Raw genomic sequence first — 21,358 nt, 5'->3', positions numbered from 1 at the left:
GAGTAGCGGAATTTCAAAGGCAATATCCGGGGGGGATTGATCTTCCTGGGATAGAGACTGTGCACGGTTACATCATGGGAGTCAGCGGGTCCATTCCTCTTACTTAGAAACTTCCAGACATGCCTGCCACTGAAAAGTGGGAATCATGAATTGTGTGTCACATTGTTGATAATTAGATTTGTGGCTTATTTGCATACACGCACACATCGGGAAACATGCAGATTGTGTTTGTGGAAATACATTGCATAAGCAAATGTTTTTGCTCTTAAGTTTGTTTTCCTCCTCTCACAGTGCCCGTAACAACAAGAGAAGGAGTTTGGCGGTCGGGACCCCTTCGCCCACACTCTCACGACCGCTTTCACCTCTCCCACTTGCCACAGGTACTTGTGTGTTTTTGTGCTTGCTGTTGCGTGTCAGCTGAGATCTGTGTGCGATTATTTCTGGGCACAGGCTCACTAGATGTGTTGTGGACAACTCTCAAATCAGGAACAGCCAATGGAGAGATAATATTACTCGGTTTTCATTGACACTGCCAATGGGTTAGTTTAACAATCACTAAATTATAATAACAGCGAAATCAACTTTTTAAAAACAATACAGAGGACTCAGCTCATAACTGCATGGTTTTACTAGAGTAACAACCAAGTTGGTGTTATTTCTTCAGCTGGTAGCAGCCCTTCAGAAAGTCCTAGAAATGTGTCTGCCAGCAGCTCTGCCAACTTCCAGTTCGCCCGCAGGTAAGAAATTACCTCTGCCTTACTACTGATGTCTTTTTCTTTTAGATTTCTTATTCTCTGTAAATGTGCAAAAGATTGCTGCCGTGAGACCTAAGTTGAAAACTTGGCCAATGGCCTGGTGGTGTAATGGTACAGCTGCTGCCTTTCAAGCCAGAGGGTATGTGTTAGGTCCGAGCCCTGAACAGTTGAAAAAGCAATTCTGTTAATTTATTAATTCATTCATTTTCTACCGCTCGTCCTCACGAGGGTTGCGGGGGTGCTGCAGCCTATTACAGCTGTCTTGGTGCTGGTCGCCAGCCAATCACAGGGCACATATAGACAGACAAACATTCACACTCGCATTCATACCTATGGACAATTTGGAGTGGCCAATTAACCTAGCATGTTTTTGGAATGTGGGAGGAAACCGGAGTACCCGGAGAAAATGCACGCATGCACAGGGTGAACATACAAACTCCAAACAGAGATGGCCGAGGGTGGAATTGAACATGGGTCTCCTAGCTGTGAGGCCTGCGCGCTAACCACTCATGGACCGTGCACTTCTTATTTTGCTCTAAAAAAAGTTATTGAGCAATTTGTTTCCCATGTACTCGTATTGCTCCAAAACATGCAACTAACTAAATTCAAGTTCAAGTGAGCAGGAATGCCAATTTGTCCAGGGGCGGCCATTATCAATCCTACTTTGGAAAACAGCACCAATATTATGTTTTATGAGAAAACTTAATGGCATAATAATGGGGCCCAACCGTAATGGAAACAAGCCCACAGAAAAGCAGCAAAAGCAGCTGAAAGGCCTCAGGGCCACTTGCTGGTCATGGGTTTTGGGCAGAGCTGCAAGTCGGTGCAAACACTCATTTTGGCTGGTGCTGGTGTGATCATGGTGGAAACTGCACATCTTTCCCTGTTTAGGATACTTAATGCAATATACGAGGGAGCTCGAGGAGCATGGATGTCAGGCAACACATTAGTGTTGGAGACGGTGTGGAGTTGTATTTTTTTGTGTCATTGAACTTCAGTGTCCTCCTACATAACAGAAATGTTCATGTTTGAATCATTAGAACCTCTAAATATCCCATAAAAAGTTACCTTTGTGCACCCTGTTTTTCCACGGTCTTGCAGCAGCAACTCCCTACTTTTATTGCACATGATTCATGATTCAGTTTCCGAGTTCTGACTGGGGCTTTGATGTGGCATCGCAGTACGGCATATTGCACCATACGCTGGAGCCTGAATTGAGTTACTTTGCATGAGCATGTACAGTATGACCCATCTATATTTGCTGAGACTTCATAGGCTGCCAACGTGCAAACAGATGCTGTGAGTGCAGTTTTGGTAGCGCCACTGGCTGTCATTCGCACGAGTGACCCAATTATTTTGCCATGCAAACAAAAACCTGAAGGAAAATGTTGTAGAGAACCTTACAGAATGATTATTGTCCCTTTTTATACTTGGATAATAATATTTTTTTTACCTCCATGCATTGACACCATGTGACAAAGGACACATTCCATGTTAAATATTCCATATGTTTGATATGTGAACAGTATTCTGTTCTATTCAAATTGTCGTGTCACCTCCTATTTAGTGAGCTTATTTGTGTGAGGAAGCCTTTGACTATCCTTGTCATCATGAATTGAATCAGTGACAGAAAGTGGGCCATGTCCTTTGAGAGACACACTGGACACACGGGGGGGTGGAAGCTCACTCATATTTTTGTAGTGGTTCTGAGAGTTTATGTTCGTATAGTGTAGAGTTCTGAAGGGAATGTTGCTGCGTCGAGGCAGAGACCAGCCTGGCAGGTGTTCAGTTGAAAAGGGTGACAAGCAAACTGGAGCGTGACAGACAGACTTGTTCTGTCATTCTCATTAAGCAGTGTTTACTTTGTTCCTCACACTGTTTCTCTCTCTCTCTCTCTCTCTCTCTCTCTCTCTCCCCATCGCCTGCTCCATTTGTGCCGTCTTCCTGCCTCTGTGAAGCCATCTGGCCCGCAGTGAGAGGTAAGACACCATCAGAAATGGCTGTTCTTCTTCTATCTCGGTTTCTTGCAGTTTTTTTATCCATTGGATGGATTGATTTTAGTAGGCATTTGCAAGGCCAAGGTGAAAAGAACAGTTATAACACACCAAGTGTTTAAATTCAGCTGGCCACGGCACCACTGATGTTGCTTGTACTTCCTGGCATGTGTGGGCAGGATGGCAATAGCTGCCATCACTGTGTTAATAGTGTGACGTGCCAGTGAAGTCGACGAAGAGGAGGAATGGGACACTGTATACAAAGTCTAATAGGATGTGTGCCCTCATAGAGTTCTGTACCCCGTAGTGCAATAGTCTGGATTTTACCTGGACTAATGTGTAAGCACAGAACACTATAAAAGTACTTGGACATGTTGACATGACGTGAATATCACAACCTAATGTCCTTGTCGAATAGATTGTAGTGTAAACACGTTTGCACAATGAAAAGATTTACATCAACAGGTTCCCCTCCATTCCTGTCGGTGGCAGTAATAGGCATTACAAAGTCGGTGCTTTTTTTCATGTCAGCTCACTAAGATGGATCTGGTGTCCCCACTTGGGCCCAATGCATGATGACAAATAAAATAATATCACTAATTTATCTTTATTAAAATCTGCACCAACGTCTGCTGGGTTCTTGCTTGGCAAGGCTAGCATGCCAAAAACTTTAATGTAAACCGGTGAAGTGAAGTGAAGTGTCAATTCTCTATCCCCAAAAGGACCTACTTTATATCCGAAAACCTCTAATGTGCTGAACCACTAAGCTAAGTCAGATTCCGCTGTACTACTTAGTGGAAACAGGACTTTATTGTTTTCTTCTTCTTTTTTTGCAGAGGCGATGGTCGTAGATGGTCTGTGGCGTCAGTTCCGTCGTCTGGATACTGCACCAATGCACCCAGTTCATCAGTATCTGTAAGCTTTTGTTGACTTGTCTCACAATTTCTCTTCTCCGCTTCCCCAGTAATGCACACTGCCTATCTCTGTGTATAGCAACCTTTTGAGTGCAGCTGATACTTAACTCCCAAATCCATTTGGAAGTGTGAAACTCTCACCTGCCTACAGGCTTAAAACGGGCCTTGTCATCAGTGTGTGCTTTGCAACAGCAAGGCAATATGGAACCCAAACGTTTATTCATCGCAAGTCTGTGTTCTTGGCAAAGGGACACACCTTTACTGGCGTCTATAGGCTGGAACCGTACGGACTATCATTTTATACTCACACATCAGCAGTGTTAAAGTTACACATGTATGGCATGGAAGTCTGTCACCTGGGAGAACGCACTCACCACAATGGGGTTAAATGGGTTTCTGCATTAAGTTGATTTATACAAAACAGATGAGAGGAGATGGGATACTGTTTTCATTATTTAGTCAGGATAACAGGATGTGTCCTCTGATGATGAATACGAGCATCACTGCACTTTATCACGCTGCACAGAGGGAAGAGATGAATCATCACTTGCCTTCCAAGAGTTTTCTAAAAGGTGGCCAAGAGCTTTTTCCAATGGTGATTTGAATCTTTTTTGCAGACTTAAGTATTTTAATGGCCAAAGTGATCTTATGACCCGAAATGTACACTGTGGCGTTGCTTATTCTAAAGGAAATAACAGAAATAGGGCTCATCAGTATTATAAAGTCATCCCTCACTGTTTGAACCTTACTCCCCCACTTTATCACGGTTTTGTAAAAAAACAATAAATGTTAGTTAACTACTGCCTATTATTAGTAAAAAAATATGAATATTCCTCCCTACCTCCCAAATTAAGCATTTCAAGCATATAAAGGGCTAAATTAACTAAAATACAAATACAGTATGAGTCATCAAAACCACCATTCAACTTGTGGATGTAGTATTCTACATTGGTCCCTAGGTGTCGCTATTTGTTCGCTGAGACGAGCACCAGACTTGATCACGGGAACAACAGGCATTTATTACACAATAATAAAAATATCATGACACAGCTTACTGTTGAGGCCATAGCGCAACCCCAACATCCCTTCCTGTCTGCCACTGATTCTTAAGTGGTTTATTTTCAGTCATTATGATAATAGTAACGTGCATACAAGTCACACCGGAATATCATCACAAGAAGCTTACTTAATCCTAACCATCTGTTTCACATCAATCGCACTACATTTGTTCACTTCCTGTATATATTATATACAGTGTACTATATTGGGTAACAGGTAAAGGTGACTATATGGGTGTTATTTCATGTCGAGATGGCTCTAATAGTGTAAAAAAAACTAGTTAGAAGATCATACATAGGCTTTTCATGTCACAACTATGAAAATATTCCATTTACGTATAAAGAAGGAATCGTACTTCACAGAAATGTACTTATCGTGTGTTGCTCTAGAGCGCGATAAACGATTACAGGATTTTACATTTTCTCAATACATGTATTCCTTTGGAAGGGTCAAATGAAGAACGGCTCATCAACTCTTGTTTCAGGTTTCTGCAGTGATTGTCTTGGTTTGTCTTGAGACTCGTTACTCAAACTGCAGATTACCGTAAGACAATAGCCGGGTCCTCTGTCGCGGCTATAACTTTGTATGGTCGGCCACATGGCGCAGAGACAGTGAGGTCAGCCCTTCCCACACAAAGCCCCTTTCAGGGTTCTTCTCAGTGAGCTCTTTATGCTTCTATGGTCTGAAACGTCTCCAGTTTCCTCCTCTGGGCTTCTCCTCCTCTTTTTAGCACCTATTTACAGTCTTTCATTTTCATTTCTGTCTTTTTCCTCCCTTTCACATCCAGTTGTCTCTTTCCTACATCCTCCTTATGACACATAAGGCCCCAGCCGGATGGATGTTTTCATACATTCCAACAGCATGTCACACGTTCTGGCGTGGAATGACCACACAACCACGGCCAACATAACAGCCACGCCGCCTCCCTTGGGATGTGCTGGGGCACCAAACTCAAAATCCTGTTCCAGTAGAACAGAACACTTAAGCCCACTGACTCCTGTTTTAAAACTGATAGAATTTATGTTTTGTTTTTCTGCGCCCTGGTCTGGTTAAAATCTAATCCTTGTACACATTTCCAAACAAAGCAAAAGTAAATCATAGCTTTGTCCATGTAATATTCCCACTTATCCTCCCTGTTCTTTTCTTCCTCAGTCGTCTTCTTCCCAGGAGCTCTTGCACCAGTTGCCCCTGCAGCCTACACAAGATGATCTCCACTTCCTGTTCAAACATTTCCGGAGCACAGAAAGCGTGGCTGATGAAGAAGGAACACACCCTTTACCCCCCGTCAGGCTTCGCTCTCGCAGTCTCAGGTATCATCCACCCTCCCAGTGACGCAGACACACACTTTATGAGCATCACTGCCACTTATGGGCCCGGCGTGGAACAGTCCCCTGCAATTTGTCATTGAGGGCACCGCCACCATTGGTTTGCCTTCTTCCTTTGCCCATGCTCCACCCCTCCAGAAAATTTGGAATGAATCACATCCTGCCAGCACTCACGCGTAAACCTTTTTTTCCTAACTTTTGTTTACAATTTGACGTCGGCGGAAGTCCCTCTGGCCTTGTGTTTGTAATTTACGCAAACATTTAGTTACAGTGAGGAACATTTGTCAACTTTAACTATTCATAGCAATGCAGTTAGTCTGTGAGTGTCATGTTATTATTAGTAGGGGTGCACAATAAATCAGGCCGTTGAATTATAACAACATAGCAAAAAGTATGATAGCATTTTAAAAAACGATGAATTGTACTCTATTTTACCAACTTCGCAGTGCTAGTAAAACGACTCTAGTTATAGTTATACGACTCTTCCTGGTTCAGATTGAAATATCACTGGCAAGCGTCAATGGCGGCTTCAAAAATAGCTGCAGTGTCTGTAAGGCATTCTTTGTTGCCCTCACAAAGTCCCCAAGCTGTTAATGGTCACCAACACTGCCATATTAAACCACTCTATTGAAATAGAAAAGTCACATGTATGCTCGTCTCAGTTGTACCATGCTGTTGTTTGTACAGGTTTTATTGTGTAGGTGCGCCCACAGTTGCTATTTTCACTGTAGATGTTGACAGTGTGTTGATGTGTTGATTTATTTAGGCCAGTTCTGAACGTTACCCCTTGTAATTGGACTCCTTTACACACAACAGATGTGCTCAAGGGCTCTGCAGGTGAGCAACGGATCTGAAACATGTGAGAGGCTTTTTCAAACAGGCTGTGATCAGACATGGATGTCAACACTTCAATACACCATCCATCCATCTTTTATGCCACTTTGGGGCATTACGGTTTGGGGGTACACCCTGGACTGGTCGCCAGCCAATTAAAGGATTTTGGATTACTAATGTAAAATTAGAATTATTCAATCAAACATGTAAATATTAAAGAAGTATAAAGATTGTCTTTCGAGAAAATGCAGTGTATTATTCAAATTTTGCATCTGAGAATGTTTTACAACAGGGGTGTCTAAAGTGTGGCCCAGAGGCTGATTTTGATGTAGTTTATTTTTTCATTAGCCTGTGGCTCCTTGTGATATATAATTTTACAAGAACACAAACAAAAAACTAAAACGGCAAAAATGGAAAAATCAGCAGCTATTTTACAAGAATAATTTCAAAATATGGACAGAAAAATGTAGCATAAAGTTGAAATGAAGTGTTTGTTTTTTTAAAGGTGCAGTGTGATTTAAAAAAAAAGTGTAATATGACAACAAATAAGAAAATTCAGTTGTGAAAAAACGTTATAAAATCAAAATATGTCGATAAAGCCATAATTATGGAATGAAAATTTACACAAAGTTGAAATAGGTGGGCGAAAAACAGCAGAAATGGAGAAAAAAATATGAAAAAATGTGCAATTTAATAACCTTGTAATATTATGAGGAAAATGTAATTTTAGTAGCTCAGAGTTTTTTGAAAATTTAGGATGGGGAACAAAGTTATTATGGTAATGAAGTGCAAATATCATGGGTATAAAGGCATAATGTTATGAGAAGTAAATTTAAGAAAAAGTTGAAATATTTGGGGAAAAAAACAGCAAAAATCGGGAAAAAGTTTGTACTAATACACTTTAAAGGACTATAACGGAAGTTGAGATGCAGTTCTTAGCAGATCTACTGTACGTGTACTGTATGTGTTGCTTTATGAAATATCATAGGGGCCCTTGCATCTTTTAATTTTCCGTATGTAGCCCTTGGTTGACCAAGTTAGGACACCCCTGTTATATAATATATTTGTTTTAAATCATTCCATATGATAATTTATCTTTGCATCTTTTGCCTGTTTTTCATCCAGCCCTGGACGTACATGCGGAACATTTGACAATGAGATTGTCATGATGAATCATGTCTATAAAGAGCGTTTCCCCAAGGTATAGTGAGCCATGGCCGCCCTCTACAATTACTTCTTTCTAGATCGTCTTTAATCAGTCTAATCAGGTCATTAACTGTGTGTACCATGTTTCTCCGCCGACTTGTTTGGTTACCAAGGCGACCGCGCAGATGGAGGGTCGACTTCTGGACATTATTGAAGAGTGTTCCCCAGAAACTGCTCTCCCTCTGGCTGACGGTGTCCTCGGGTTCATCCAGCACCAGCTGGTGGAGCTGGCCCGAGATTGTCTGGACAAGTCCCAGAAAGGCTTGGTCACCTCCAGGTACTTTGTGGAGCTGCAGGAGAAACTGGAGAAGCTTCTGCATGAGGTAAGTGTCCCTGCAGCCTAAGAAACACGCATACATCTGCTCTTTTATTATCACTCAGCATTCTGACTGAGGGTTGTCCTTGCTGTTATGTTGGACATTGAGTACTTTTTTATTTCCTCAATCAGAACATTCAAATGAAACGGAAACGGGAAATGGAAGACTAAGGGTGTAGTCCTTTGGTGTTAATACATGGATTTAAGATACGGATCACATTTTTCCAAGTCCAGAAACTTGGCTGTCGACAATCATGATCACTAAAGAGAAGTTAATAGGACTTGGCCTTGTCAAGTTAAAAGACATTCTGGACCTTTCAGCACCATTATTCAACTATTTAGGTGACTGCATGTAGAGATTTGAGCCTGTTGGATACAATTCTGAATAATAATTCATTTTCCACCATCCGATTATGTACTACATACCACTGGCAGGCGGTGCATTTGGTACCTGGGCATTCAGTAGGGACTTAACAGGCCAGGATTTTACTTGGCAGACACTATGAGAAGCATAATAATGATGTACATTGCCGTACATTGGCATTCATCCTGGCTGGGATTCAAATGCCCCCCCACCCCCACCCGTGCAAAGCACCAAAATATCTACACTACAACGTCAATTGGAGGTGTTCAAAATTCATATTTAGAGACAAAAAGTTAAGACTTTTAAATAAAATACATTCCTTACCAGAGATGTTTCTCCTCCTCAGTCAGACATTGTGATGAACTAATCTGAGGATAGAAAATGCCCATGTTATTGTAGGCCAGCATACGAGGTCTCTTTACCAATAGTTTTAAAGTGAAACACATTTCGCATTATCTATTTATCTATGTTCGCAACACATGGAAGCTGAAATCGGATTGGACCAAAAAAAATGTAACACACACAAAGACTACTGGAAGCAGTGCAGCCATGAGACGCGCTCCAAACAAATGCTACAATTGAAGTTGCTAATGTTCAGTAGGTCAGTAGGTCAGTGTCTCTGTGTTTAGGCAAGCAGAGAAGGCTTTGCTGGCACAGACCTACACACCATTGGCTTGCAAAGATTTTCTATTCTTACACCGTGAATTGTGAGCGCGGGATACACACAACCTTCAAGGTTGTGTTGTCACCCATCACTGTGTTTAAGAATACAAAACGACATCCACACTTCCTTGGCTAACCTTAATTCTGATTTAAGCCGTGTTTCCATCAAGAAATACAGGTTAGCATTTGCATTTCTATTGTCCAAAGTTGTGAAAGGATACCTGATGAACCTATAGAGCATACCCTATTTAGCATACCCTTGAGGGGGGGGGTATGTGTGGATGAAAGGTACTTAGAGGGTGGAGCTAGACACTGCTTTGTGTTGATTGGACGACAGAGAATCACACTTACGAGGAACACAAACTGCATACAAGAAGAAGAAAGAACTTAAAAGGATGGATGACCGCCATTGTTTTCTTAATGTTATTATGATATGGTTCTTTGTTTGTTGATGTCACACAATGTATGTAGCTGACGCAGCTCCCACCATCTCGCCTACACACCACAGGTATAAAAACCACATCATGGTATCCCAAACTGTGCTGTGGCGAGCTAAACCCAACTGTACCCTGTGATGGATGAGTGCTTTTACCAGCCTTTTCTATTATTTATGAAACTGTCAAGGCAAAGCAGGCGTACTGATTGATGCAAACAATTTAAAAGAAATACCACAAATCCCAAGAACGGATGATGGAAGGTGATGATTTGTTGTTTTCTCCCATCAGGCTTACGAGCGCTCCGAGAGCGAAGAAGTCGCCATCATAACAAAACTGGTGAAGAAGATCCTCATCATCATCTCTAGGCCTGCCAGGCTCCTGGAATGTCTGGTGAGGCTGCTTGAGCCAATAAGCATTACACTAAATACTTGAAACAAGGGGGAATGTCCTGCAAGGTGATGATGACATACTGTACTAATGATAGTAACACTGTTCACTGTCTGATGGAAAAGATTGTGTTTGAAGGTTGTTCTTATTTGACAAATTTGTATACAGTGATCAATGGCTAAATTGATACAGTGCTTAATTTGTTTTTTCAGAACATAAAATCAAACTGATAAACACTAATGATTAGTATTTCACAGTTTCAAAGTTTACAGGCAAGGAAAATACTTGATATCGAGTAATTCACAATTCAATTGACTATGGCAGTAAAATGGCCCAATAGTGAATCAGGAAGGGAGCTTAATGTCAGCTGACTGATGTCATGTGACATCTACAAAGTCATGTTTATGATGTGGGTGATACATGTGATTGACCCACTCTACCTTCACTCTCGGCTGGAAGATGGAGATCAACTTAGTAGGCACCCCTTTGCTTTAGATGAACGCTGGCAAGTCCAATGCAGGGACAGAACAACTTTGTTTTTTTCCAGGAGTTTGATCCAGAGGAGTTCTACCAGCGTTTGGAGGCCGCAGAAGGCCAAGCCAAAGTGGGCCAGGGGATCAAGACTGATATTCCCAGATACATCGTCAGTCAGCTCGGCCTCACCAGAGATCCTCTGGAAGGTATCTTGCCAATTCTGTCATTTCAATACACTGAAGTTTTGCTTTGACTTAAAAAGCATTTGTCATCTGAGTTAGATCATTTCCTGAGACTGGGATGTTTGATACAATAAAGCTCCTTGGGTGGAGCCTCACTGGGGATTTTGTGGTTTTATGGTTTGCACATTAACCATTTAAGTTACATAGTGGCCTAACTTATATTTGAGAATGGGGCTTATTACGTTTATTTCATTGGGTGTTATTGTCTAGTTTGGGTATTTCAGTGTGTGATGTTCCATCTGGTGTGTGTTGTGCGGTTTCAGAGATGGTCCAGCTTGAGCAAACAAGCCCGAGCCACAGGTCTGCCAGCAGGGAGTCTGATGAGTCTGGCGAGGCAACGCCAATACAGGTACAAGCTAATGTACAAACGTCCCACATGATTGCAGCCATTCCATATAAACGCTTTTCACTTATCACAAGTCACCCAGATTGTTTCCTGTTATTTTCTGTTCTGTGTCGGCTGTGATTCAGAGCCGTGCAGTATGCACCCCTCCTCGTAGGAAACCACTGGAGAGTGACTTCGAGACTATCAAGCTCATTAGCAATGGTGCCTACGGGTGAGTAGGACTGACTCCTTCATTTGCATTCAGCTGACTGTCTCTTCTGATGAGAAAAAGCAAGATTATACAGATTTGAAGAATGTCTTCTATTTTGTGTAAAATCTTAATTGGTTGTCTTTCTTTCACGCCCCTTCCCCTCTCTTCTTTCCCGCGCACTCCTCTGCGTCGCTTTGCAGAGCTGTATTTCTTGTCCGTCACAAAGAAACCCGACAACGCTTTGCCATGAAGAAGATCAACCGGCAGAACCTGATTTTAAGAAACCAGATCCAGCAGGTGTTCGTAGAGCGAGACATACTCACCTTTGCTGAAAACCCCTTTGTGGTTTCCATGTTTTGCTCGTTTGAAACACGGCGGCACCTCTGCATGGTCATGGAGTATGTGGAAGGTAGAGTGCATATGTAACATACTTGTACGTAGACATTATGGTATGCCGTGGAACCTTTAATGGCACTTTAACTCACTCTCATTGGTACGTGTCTTTCCTGTCGTCATCTTTGTTTAAAGGTGGTGATTGTGCCAATCTGTTGAAAAACATTGGTCCGCTGCCTGTGGACATGGCCCGCATGTATTTTGCAGAAACCGTCCTGGCTTTAGAGTACCTTCACAACTATGGCATTGTACATCGAGACCTCAAACCTGACAAGTGAGCCTCAACATTCTCATAAAGATATAGTATTATACGTATACTGTATACTCGCCATTCATCTGTCTCAGCAGCCACTTTAACGCTTGTAACATCTTAATGTGTCATCTTTTTAAAGTCAGACATTGATGTCTGACTATGAAATATTTTCTTTTGCCTTCCTTTCTAGTTTGCTAATCACCTCCATGGGGCACATAAAGTTGACTGACTTTGGCCTGTCAAAGATTGGCCTCATGAACATGACGACTAATCTGTATGAAGGCCACATTGAGAAGGACACAAGAGAGTTCATTGACAAGCAGGTAATGTTGTCGCTTTGTCTTGTGTATACTTTTGATGACTAATAATTAACCACCACTTCACCTCCTGCTCAGGTGTGCGGTACTCCAGAGTACATCGCCCCAGAGGTGATCCTGCGACAGGGCTATGGGAAGCCTGTGGACTGGTGGGCTATGGGCATCATTCTTTATGAGTTCCTTGTGGGCTGTGTGCCTTTCTTTGGGGACACACCTGAACAGCTCTTCGGACAAGTGGTCAACGGTAAAAGACTATTATTTGTTGTTGGCTCATCAATGCCACATACTTTTCTTAGTCATTAGTCACAGTCCTCACGTCATTGGAATCCCTGCAGTGAGTCACTCTTGTGTGCTTCTTTGTTCAGATGACATCATCTGGCCTGATGGAGAGGACGCTCTGCCTGCTGATGCCCAAGACCTGATCACCAGACTACTTCGTCAGAGCCCACTGGAGCGCCTGGGAACAGGTATGTGGCAGCAGTGAATAACTGACTCTTTGTTACACAAACTGGAGTCGACTATTTGTCTTTTGTTTATAATAAAAGGAAACATTTTTAGTCATAGCAGGTCAGTTAAACGTGCATTTGTGGTGTTCAGGTGGGACTACGGAGGTGAAGGTGCACATGTTCTTCCTAGGACTTGACTGGAATGGGCTCCTGAGACAGAAAGCTGAGTTCATACCACAACTGGAGACTGAGGATGACACCAGTTATTTTGACAGTAGGCGAATTTATCAATACATACAGTAGCTCACAATGGTGAGGGTACCCCTCACATTTCAGGAGCCATTTTATAATGTGGACTTTATAAGCTTCATAACTTTTTGAAGCTGTGGTGGTGGGCTCCATGGGAAGGCGGACTGCTGCCTCACGGACTGCTTCTGCAAATAGTTTTATGACAAATATACATTTTTTATGCCTTCAAAGTCAGCACAAGACAAAAGTGCAGACACACAGGCGATTAGGTGCTGCATGAATGCAGCCAGCATTGGGGAGCTGTGGTGCAATGAGGGAATGGAATGGTTGCTGAAATGTGAGGCGAGTACTCACTTGTGAAATACCATACCGACACTCTGCAAAACTATTAATGCAACACTTGCTCTGTGTTAGTGATCAATCATCATACATAAAATTTCCACCTCACGTGTGGCATATCAAGATGCTGAGAACATGATTATTGGAGAAGTTCGAAAACCAGTATCTGCTGTGACCACCATACACCAATGCAGAGCATCCCAAACATGCTCAATGTTTAACATTTCGGGGGCCGATCCGGTGTATTTTTGAAGATCGGATAGAAAAATGTGGCTCGAGGCATCCCTAGTACAGATCCTTGCAACATGGGGCCGTGCATTATAATACTGAAACTGAGGTGATGCTGATGGATGAATAATACAACATTGGCCCCAGGCTTCCGTCACGGTATCCATGTGCATTCAAAATGCCACAGTAAACGACACAGTAAAAATGCACCTGTTCGTAGGTGGAGTGGCCCGTGGTGGCAGTGTATTTTGAACATGGCGAGGATGCTTCGGATGCTCTGGGACAGTGTATCCGGTTTTTGAGGCACTCCATACCCCTTCAAATACAGTTAAACGGCACATCGGGAAGTGGCCTTTTATTGTAGCCAAGATAAGACACACAATTTAAAAACATGATGATCGTGTTCCCGACAGCCCGAACGGAGCGTTACTCTCATCTAGGCTCTGATGAAGATGATGAAACTAACGACGATGAATCCTCTCTGGAACTGCGCCAGTTCTCCTCAGTGGCACATCGCTTCAGCAAGGTATACATTCTGTCACCGTTCACAGAGCCGCCATCTCTCCTCACGAGTGTTACTTTCTAACAACGCACGCAATACGCCATGCATTACCTTCCAATGCTTCAGGTGTACAGCAGTACCGAGCACCTGTCCACCTCCACGCCATCCAATCAGAGCTTATCATCTTCAGAGAGAAGCCACAGTGAAGAGAAGGACGAGCGATGGGAGAGCAGAGGAGCCTTTTCCCCTGGTGACGGACACAAACATCTGGCTAGCGGAGACAGAACAGATGGACTCAGGGGGAGGTGAGATCCTTCAGAAGGATTTGGGACATTTTTGGTTCTTGCACTGCTGAATATATAGTAAATACAGTACAGCTAAGCCCAAAATCATTAAATTAGTTGAATAGGTGTTGTCTTACAGAAAATGTCTTTTTTTTTTTTTTTACACAATTCTAAAGGCTAATGGTATAACTGGGTGTGCATGATACGCTTTAGTGAGTGACTGCTTTATGACAAGTACCACACTGGCAAGTCAGGACAACAAGAGCTCCACCCTCGCATCCAAATATGGTCACCTCCATCTGCAAAAAATCAGGACGGCGACAGCCGAAATGCCAAACTTTAGCCTTTAAAACTGGAATTCACATACCAGTGGGTGCCGTCCCAGTGGTTATGCATTTTTTTATGTGGCACAAACTGTTCAGATAGGAATAACTGACGCCTCTTTTCCTTAAATGTTTTGGTGCTTTAGAACATTAAAATGATGATTCATGACCACAGGGGCTGTGTTTTGAAAATGAATGTTACCAAACGGAACCACGACTGCATGAAACCAGAGCTGGTCATTTGGAAATAAATTACAAACTAAGTTAAATGTGAATACTTTTTTCTACCATTTATTGTTTTTCTCAAAATGTATAATAAAAGCAACTTTCATGTGTTTATCCGTTTTTTTCTTGCAGTTTGCGTCCTCGTGCTTCATCCAGTTCCTCCCAGTCAGAGCGCAGTGCTAGCCCGCTGGTATTGAACAGCACCCAGAGCCTCGACATCATGCCTCGCTTTGCCATCTCTGCCGAGGAGGAAGGTACGCCGAAAGAAGCGGTCCTCTGTTGTTGTTTTGCACTCCTAAACTGCCTCCTCACTCTGTTTTGTGTTTTTAGAAGGTATGGTCTCCAACTTGCGGCGCATTCGCCTCCGCAGCAACAGCACCGGCACCCGACCATCATTCCGCAGAGGCGCGTCCAGACGGATTGCCCACCAATTGGAGACCCCAGAAAAAAACAGACCTCCAGCTGGAAAAGTCCCCAAGTCTGCCTCAGTGTCCGGCCTTTCCCTCATTATTACCCCAGGTACACAGATACTACACCACTAGACACCATTTGAACAATGCTTTACACCTTTACTCCATGCAGAATGGAGGCTGAATAAGCACACTTCATGAAATGACACAAGTACATTATGATTAAAATGTTTACAGTGCCCTCTACAGCCCGTTGCTAGGGAATTACGACAATAACTACAATGGCAGCTTTGCAAACTATATCCTACAGGGGGTGGTTATTTTATGGAGTTTTTGGGTATTTTTAAGTATAGTAAATGTTGAACATTTTTCTGGAACTCATCACTTAAATACAAACTTTGCCATGATTTCTTGGGCTTGCAACACAAAAACAAACCCCATATTATACAAGGTTTTGTAGTCTTTTCAATAATCATCCTAACTAAATAGCTCGGGTGCATACTGTCCAGAATGTCTCCCGCTCATGACCTTTCTGATCATTCTTCCCATTCAGATGACTCTGTGGGACCTCCTTCCAGCCCCAAGTCGTCTTTATCATTATCGTCCAACCCCTCATCTCGAGACTCGTCTCCTAGCCGGGATCTTTCCATCAACATCAGCTGCCTCAGGCCTCCAGTGGTCATCCACAGCTCTGGGAAGAGGTTTGGCTTCGCTTTGCGAGCAATCAGAGTCTACATGGGAGACAGCGACGTCTACACAGTTCACCACATGGTCTGGGTATGTGTCTATCTCTTGGGGAACCGTGGTGGAAAGTACGCAGGGACTTGAGAAACAGTAATTATGCTGAGGTCAAACTCAAGTCAGTTCTGGTTTTTGTTTAGTTTGGCGGCCATTGTGACTTGCATAAGAGTCATCAACAATACCGTTTAATTACAATAGCATAGCTGAGATGACTGTTTCCACTCGTGTGTATGTTTAAGTGCGTGGAGGAGGGCAGCCCGGCACACGAGGCAGGTTTGAGAGCTGGTGACCTCATCACTCATGTCAACGGAGAATCTGTGCAGGGCCTTGTCCACACTGAGGTGGTAGAGCTTCTGCTTAAGGTATGAGTGGAGACTTCAATACTATTGGGCATTTTCTAGTGTCCGTGGACACTTCCTGCCCTGCTCAAACTCAGAGTTGTTGACTGAAATGCAAGTTTATTCAACAGAGTGGCAACCGCGTAACACTGCAGACCACCGCTTTAGAGAACACTTCCATCAAGGTGGGCCCTGCCAGAAAGACGAGCCATAAGGCCAAGATGGCTCGACGCAGCAAAAAGAGCAAGAGGAGAGATGGACAGGACAGGTACAGGAACATAGTATTTTTCAAGTATTTCACAGATTGTTCATTATCCCACCCAATAAAAATGTCTGTTTTTTTTGCTCTGCAGTCGGCGCCGTAGCATCTTGAAGAAGCTGTCTAAACATACGCCTCCGCAGCCCATGCAGAGCAGTCGTAGCTTTTCGTCCGGATTCCACCAGTCATCCAGCGACAGTCTCTCTGGCTCCCCCACACAGTCTCTCTCTCCTGGCCCCTCAACACCATGCCGCTCCCCTGCTCCTGACCACTCCGGAGGTGAGAAAGAATGCTGCAAAGATAACCAATTTACATACTAAAACAAAATGTCACTTCATTATATATTGCTATGTCATCTAAATGTATCACTATAAATTAGGGATTGACCGATATGGTTTTTTTGGGGCCGATTCCGATCACCCTCAGCCGATGGCCGATTTTGCTTGGGCCGACACTGCTTTTGATCCCTCAATTTAAAACGACCATGATAACAAATATTACAGGTCTCATGTTTAAAGAAATATTTATTGAAATGTAAACACTGAACACAGTAGGATTCAGCTTTCTTAAACACACATTTAAACGGCATTATCAACTTTAAAAGGAATATATGTGATGACTGCTCCAGTGTGACCCCCCCCCCTCCGCCTCCACACACACAAACACATCACACTGACACAATTTAGTACGATATATAAAACATCTCTCATCATTAAAGTTAGTGTTGTGCACGATAAAGACCTCTCATAAGCAGACATGGCTGCTCCAATTCCTTCTGTGCGTGTGTGTGTGTGCATGCATGCTCGAAGAGAGCGCACACACATAACACGACCCGCATTTAGATGCATAGTTGTTCATTCAACTAGTGTGTTGAATGAGTGCTTTCATTTGTCTGTTGCGTTGGTATGTGATGTTTTTGGGCTTTCTTGTTGTCCCACCATGACTTAAACTGTTATGCCTAGCGATCACCCAGTGAAATGTGATGGGCTTAGTAAAGTGTTAAAAGCAAGCTAACTCTATTACTTGTGAAAACGTGCCCTTGATGTGATTCAAAAGTGGGGGCGAGGTACCGCGACTACGTGTGTTGCGGGGTCCTCTGCCGGGGCAGCTTTGTGTTGCCCCGGCGGATGCCTGACTATAAATCATGGGGTGGAAAAATACATCGGTGAAACCACGCACGTATTGGCCGATACGATACAAGGAAAAACATCGGCGGTCGATCCTTACTATAAATGCATTATACTTACCTTAAATTGTCACAAACATGCTCCAAAATGGTGACGTATCTTGCACACAGAGCTAGTGGATGGGGCCTACTTTAAACTTCACCTTCTGTGGAAGCATAGTATACAATTTGTATTGATTAGGAAAAAATAGATGAGAAAATCCTGACTGTAACACCTATTCTGGACAGTTCACCATGTTTCGGATTTTGAATCGGTGTTTACTTTCGTTATTGTCTGAATTTTGATGAAAAACCAGAGAAATGGCAGGCAAATATTCAGAAATTCATGTTGTGTGTCAAGGCAGAGGTCAGCTCATTTGCACAAGTCTGCCGCGGTCCAATTTTAGTTACATTGTGTGCGAGCTATGCTGGTTATGATTACATCATGTGCATGTTTTGTTGATGTTTTGGGTGCAGCAAAATGCATTTGGTGCTCAATGAGTGTTATACTTCGGGAAGCACAACAGCTGAAATGAAAGTTCCACTGTTTTGTATGATTTATTCCATTGCCCTTGTGACTTACTAATAATGATCATCTTACCAAAATATTAGGGCTGTCTCACTGTCTGATGCCGTGCAGTCTTACATAACTGAGTATTATTGTCTTTGGGGTCTTAATTACTTTTCTGACTTATATACCGAAAAGCTTACATCTTCCTCTGTCCTTCCAGATTCAAGTTCCTCTCCCTGCTCCAGCTCCCCTAACTCACCAGTACCTCAGGCCCGTCCCAGCTCCCTTCACGTCCTAGGCCGCTACACCAAGGCCGGTCGCTGCAAGTCCACCAGCAGCATCCCTCCATCCCCGCTGGCCTGCATCCCACCTCCACAGCCTCTGTCTCCTCAGTGCTCCCCCTCCTGCCTTCCCAGCCATCCCAAGTCCCTGCAGGGTTTTCATGGTAAAACACTGTCCCCTCCCACTATCGCCCGCCATTCTGTGCGGCCTCGCAGTGCGGAGCCGCCACGCTCACCGCTCCTCAAAAGGGTGCAGTCAGCAGAGAGGCTGACTGGGGATAAAGCAACAGGCGGGTACCACGGTGATAGGAAAGCCTACAGCACCCGTCGCCATACCATGGAGATGCCTCTGTCTGAGGGTGAGGACGTGGAGGAGGACAGCACCTCTGGGTTTGTATGTGTTGGTGAGCACGGCCGCCAGGGACTGTACGTAGGGGGGCAAAGGGGCCACCAGGACCTTATCGGAGGAGGCAACGAGCACCATCGCTCGTCCTCACCACAACGCCGTGGCGGTAACCATCACTCCAAAGAGGTGGTCGTGATGAGGAAGCTGGCTCTGTCAGAGCGCCGGGACTCCTTCAAGAAACAAGAGGCCGTGCAGGAAGTTAGTTTTGACGATCTGGACGAGAGAGAGGTGACATCCAGCCCCACCCAGCAACCTGTGACTCAACCGAAGGTGTTCAAGGCGTCCTGGGTCAGCTCGGCCCGGTCGGACTCCAATCTGAAGCCTGAAGGAAAAGCATCACAAGATACGCCGGCACAGCAGAAAGCCAAGTCACAGGATTAAAGAGAAGTTTTAGGTAATCACTTGGCGAAGAAAATAGAATAACACCGGACTACCACGCCACCTGACAACTGTGATCAAAATCCCATCATCGCAAGCTTTGAAGATCAACGTTTCTCAGTAATATACGCATCCTTCAACACTGTCAACACAAAGAAAATATCCTTTGTTTTAAATGGTTATTTATATATACCCACGTGGTTTTTGGTTGCTACCTTGGATGCGTTTACGGTGGTAGGTGCTGACAAGAGCAGAGTTCAACATTTGAGTTGGTTTAGGCATGTACTGCAGTATAGAAGTTGCTGCTTCCCTGATTGCGGCGGTGACCATGACTGCTAAGTGAGAGCCTCACTGTAACATGATCACACTTGGAAGCAAACATCGGTGCCAAAGCAAGGTTAGCCATAGAAACCTCACATATAAGACAGGTTCCCGTGTACATAATGCATGCGTGTGTTGACAAGCCTTTTCGCACTGACACTCTCACTGCTGTGCTTGAGCATTATTGCACCGTGCTGCTGGTAATGTCTCACAGCACCTTAAACTACCTGTCGTGTCAGTCGCCGGTTCATCTCCAGTCAGTTTGGTGTGTTCGCACAAGTCTTGTAGCCTTGTAACACATTTCAGGACGATTTCTCTCGACTTGGGTTGGAAAAAAAACAACTGTACAGTGGAAACTAAAAAAAATCCATGCAAATTTCCTTTGCTGTCGTGTAATATGAATGAATGTTTACATTTTACTACAAATATGTGTGTGAGTTTGTTAAGTTATTGAAAATGAATGTGAGGGAATGACAGTTAAACCGTGCCGGAAGGAGAGACCAGAGGTAGTCTCTTTTTGTGTGTGTATATTTTCCATAAGCAAACAGTCTTGTTGCAGTACTACTAACCTACGCTGTTGATGTATATTGTATAAACAACAATGGACCTTAAAACAGCTGTTCATGGTGTTTTTGAAAGTGACCTTGTAAGGCGAGTGGAGCTCCAAAATAAGTTTAGTGCATCTAAAACGGCAGGTTCTTAATCTCCTGTTAAAATCAACCTCAAAGGATTGTGCATGCTTTACATTCCAGCACAATATTCCCACCTTCTTTTTGCCTGTTTGCAGCATTTTATTCAACTCGTGGAAGTATTCCTTTTATACAGAAGGAAACTTGGATGTGGGAATTTTTTTTATGCAATTTGGAGTAAAATACTGTATATTTTGCTTTGAGGATTTAATCTCATGTTGTACTCCTGTTAAGCCGTATGATATCACCCATACCTTAACTTGTATAATCACTTTTTCTTTTTTTAATGTACATTTAATTTGTCATATAAATGAAAGGACATCACAGAAGAAGCTGCACAACACCGTTTAGCACCTCACACTCAAATGCAGCATTATCTAAAGCGTACTTTTTGTTGAACACTGTGTGTGTGTGTGATACACTCCCACATTGATACAGAGCTGTCATTCATTGGCTCCACTCTTGTGTGATTATGGTGTTGTTCCCCACTCATCCCCCCTGACTGGCCCTTGTGAAGTTCCTACTATGTGGGTATCTGGTTTGGACTGGCGTGCCAATATATGTTGTTTTTTTAATGTCTTAACAGTGCTTGAAATAAAACACTCACAAAAAAGGACAATTAAGTCCAAATGTGCAACGTGTCAAAATGTGTCATCTGTAACCCACGATGCATGAGGTTTTAATATTAATTAAAACTAATATTAATATGAACACATCCACTTTCACATTAGTGGTGATTAGTTTGCATTTTTCTAATGTATTTCATGTGCATCTGATTTATTTATACATAGTAT

The 21,358-nt window shown here is 43.2% G+C and overlaps 1 protein-coding gene across 4 annotated transcripts in view; it reads left to right on the top strand.

Moving 5' to 3' along the window:
- The window catches only part of mast3a (microtubule associated serine/threonine kinase 3a), a 28,779-nt gene extending 7,578 nt beyond the window's left edge, over nucleotides 1-21,201 (top strand). For 2 of the 4 annotated variants that reach the window (XM_058067059.2, XM_058067057.2), the window contains 26 exons: nucleotides 292-380; nucleotides 665-737; nucleotides 2,714-2,734; nucleotides 3,586-3,664; nucleotides 5,875-6,032; nucleotides 8,007-8,082; nucleotides 8,201-8,410; nucleotides 10,156-10,257; nucleotides 10,802-10,934; nucleotides 11,234-11,319; nucleotides 11,442-11,527; nucleotides 11,707-11,915; nucleotides 12,035-12,173; nucleotides 12,343-12,475; nucleotides 12,548-12,713; nucleotides 12,835-12,936; nucleotides 13,067-13,189; nucleotides 14,145-14,257; nucleotides 14,360-14,538; nucleotides 15,198-15,319; nucleotides 15,399-15,584; nucleotides 16,029-16,252; nucleotides 16,456-16,578; nucleotides 16,686-16,822; nucleotides 16,908-17,092; nucleotides 18,710-21,201. In XM_058067059.2, the coding sequence (XP_057923042.2) occupies nucleotides 292-380; nucleotides 665-737; nucleotides 2,714-2,734; nucleotides 3,586-3,664; nucleotides 5,875-6,032; nucleotides 8,007-8,082; nucleotides 8,201-8,410; nucleotides 10,156-10,257; nucleotides 10,802-10,934; nucleotides 11,234-11,319; nucleotides 11,442-11,527; nucleotides 11,707-11,915; nucleotides 12,035-12,173; nucleotides 12,343-12,475; nucleotides 12,548-12,713; nucleotides 12,835-12,936; nucleotides 13,067-13,189; nucleotides 14,145-14,257; nucleotides 14,360-14,538; nucleotides 15,198-15,319; nucleotides 15,399-15,584; nucleotides 16,029-16,252; nucleotides 16,456-16,578; nucleotides 16,686-16,822; nucleotides 16,908-17,092; nucleotides 18,710-19,557 (4,102 nt within the window). In that variant the 3' untranslated portion in view covers nucleotides 19,558-21,201. Of the gene's footprint in view, nucleotides 1-291; nucleotides 381-664; nucleotides 738-2,713; nucleotides 2,735-3,585; nucleotides 3,665-5,874; nucleotides 6,033-8,006; nucleotides 8,083-8,200; nucleotides 8,411-10,155; nucleotides 10,258-10,801; nucleotides 10,935-11,233; nucleotides 11,320-11,441; nucleotides 11,528-11,706; nucleotides 11,916-12,034; nucleotides 12,174-12,342; nucleotides 12,476-12,547; nucleotides 12,714-12,834; nucleotides 12,937-13,066; nucleotides 13,190-14,144; nucleotides 14,258-14,359; nucleotides 14,539-15,197; nucleotides 15,320-15,395; nucleotides 15,585-16,028; nucleotides 16,253-16,455; nucleotides 16,579-16,685; nucleotides 16,823-16,907; nucleotides 17,093-18,709 lie in introns of all 4 variants that reach the window. The other 2 variants (XM_078791634.1, XM_058067056.2) reach the window with 1 other exon arrangement.
- Nucleotides 21,202-21,358: the final 157 nt, after the last annotated feature.

Source organism: Doryrhamphus excisus, linkage group LG6 (assembly GCF_037039965.1).
Source record: "Doryrhamphus excisus strain RoL-2023G ecotype Guam linkage group LG6, RoL_Dexc_Guam_v1.1, whole genome shotgun sequence".
Taxonomy (NCBI): Eukaryota; Metazoa; Chordata; class Actinopteri; order Syngnathiformes; family Syngnathidae; genus Doryrhamphus; species Doryrhamphus excisus.
This window is presented reverse-complemented; position numbering and strand designations above follow the sequence as displayed.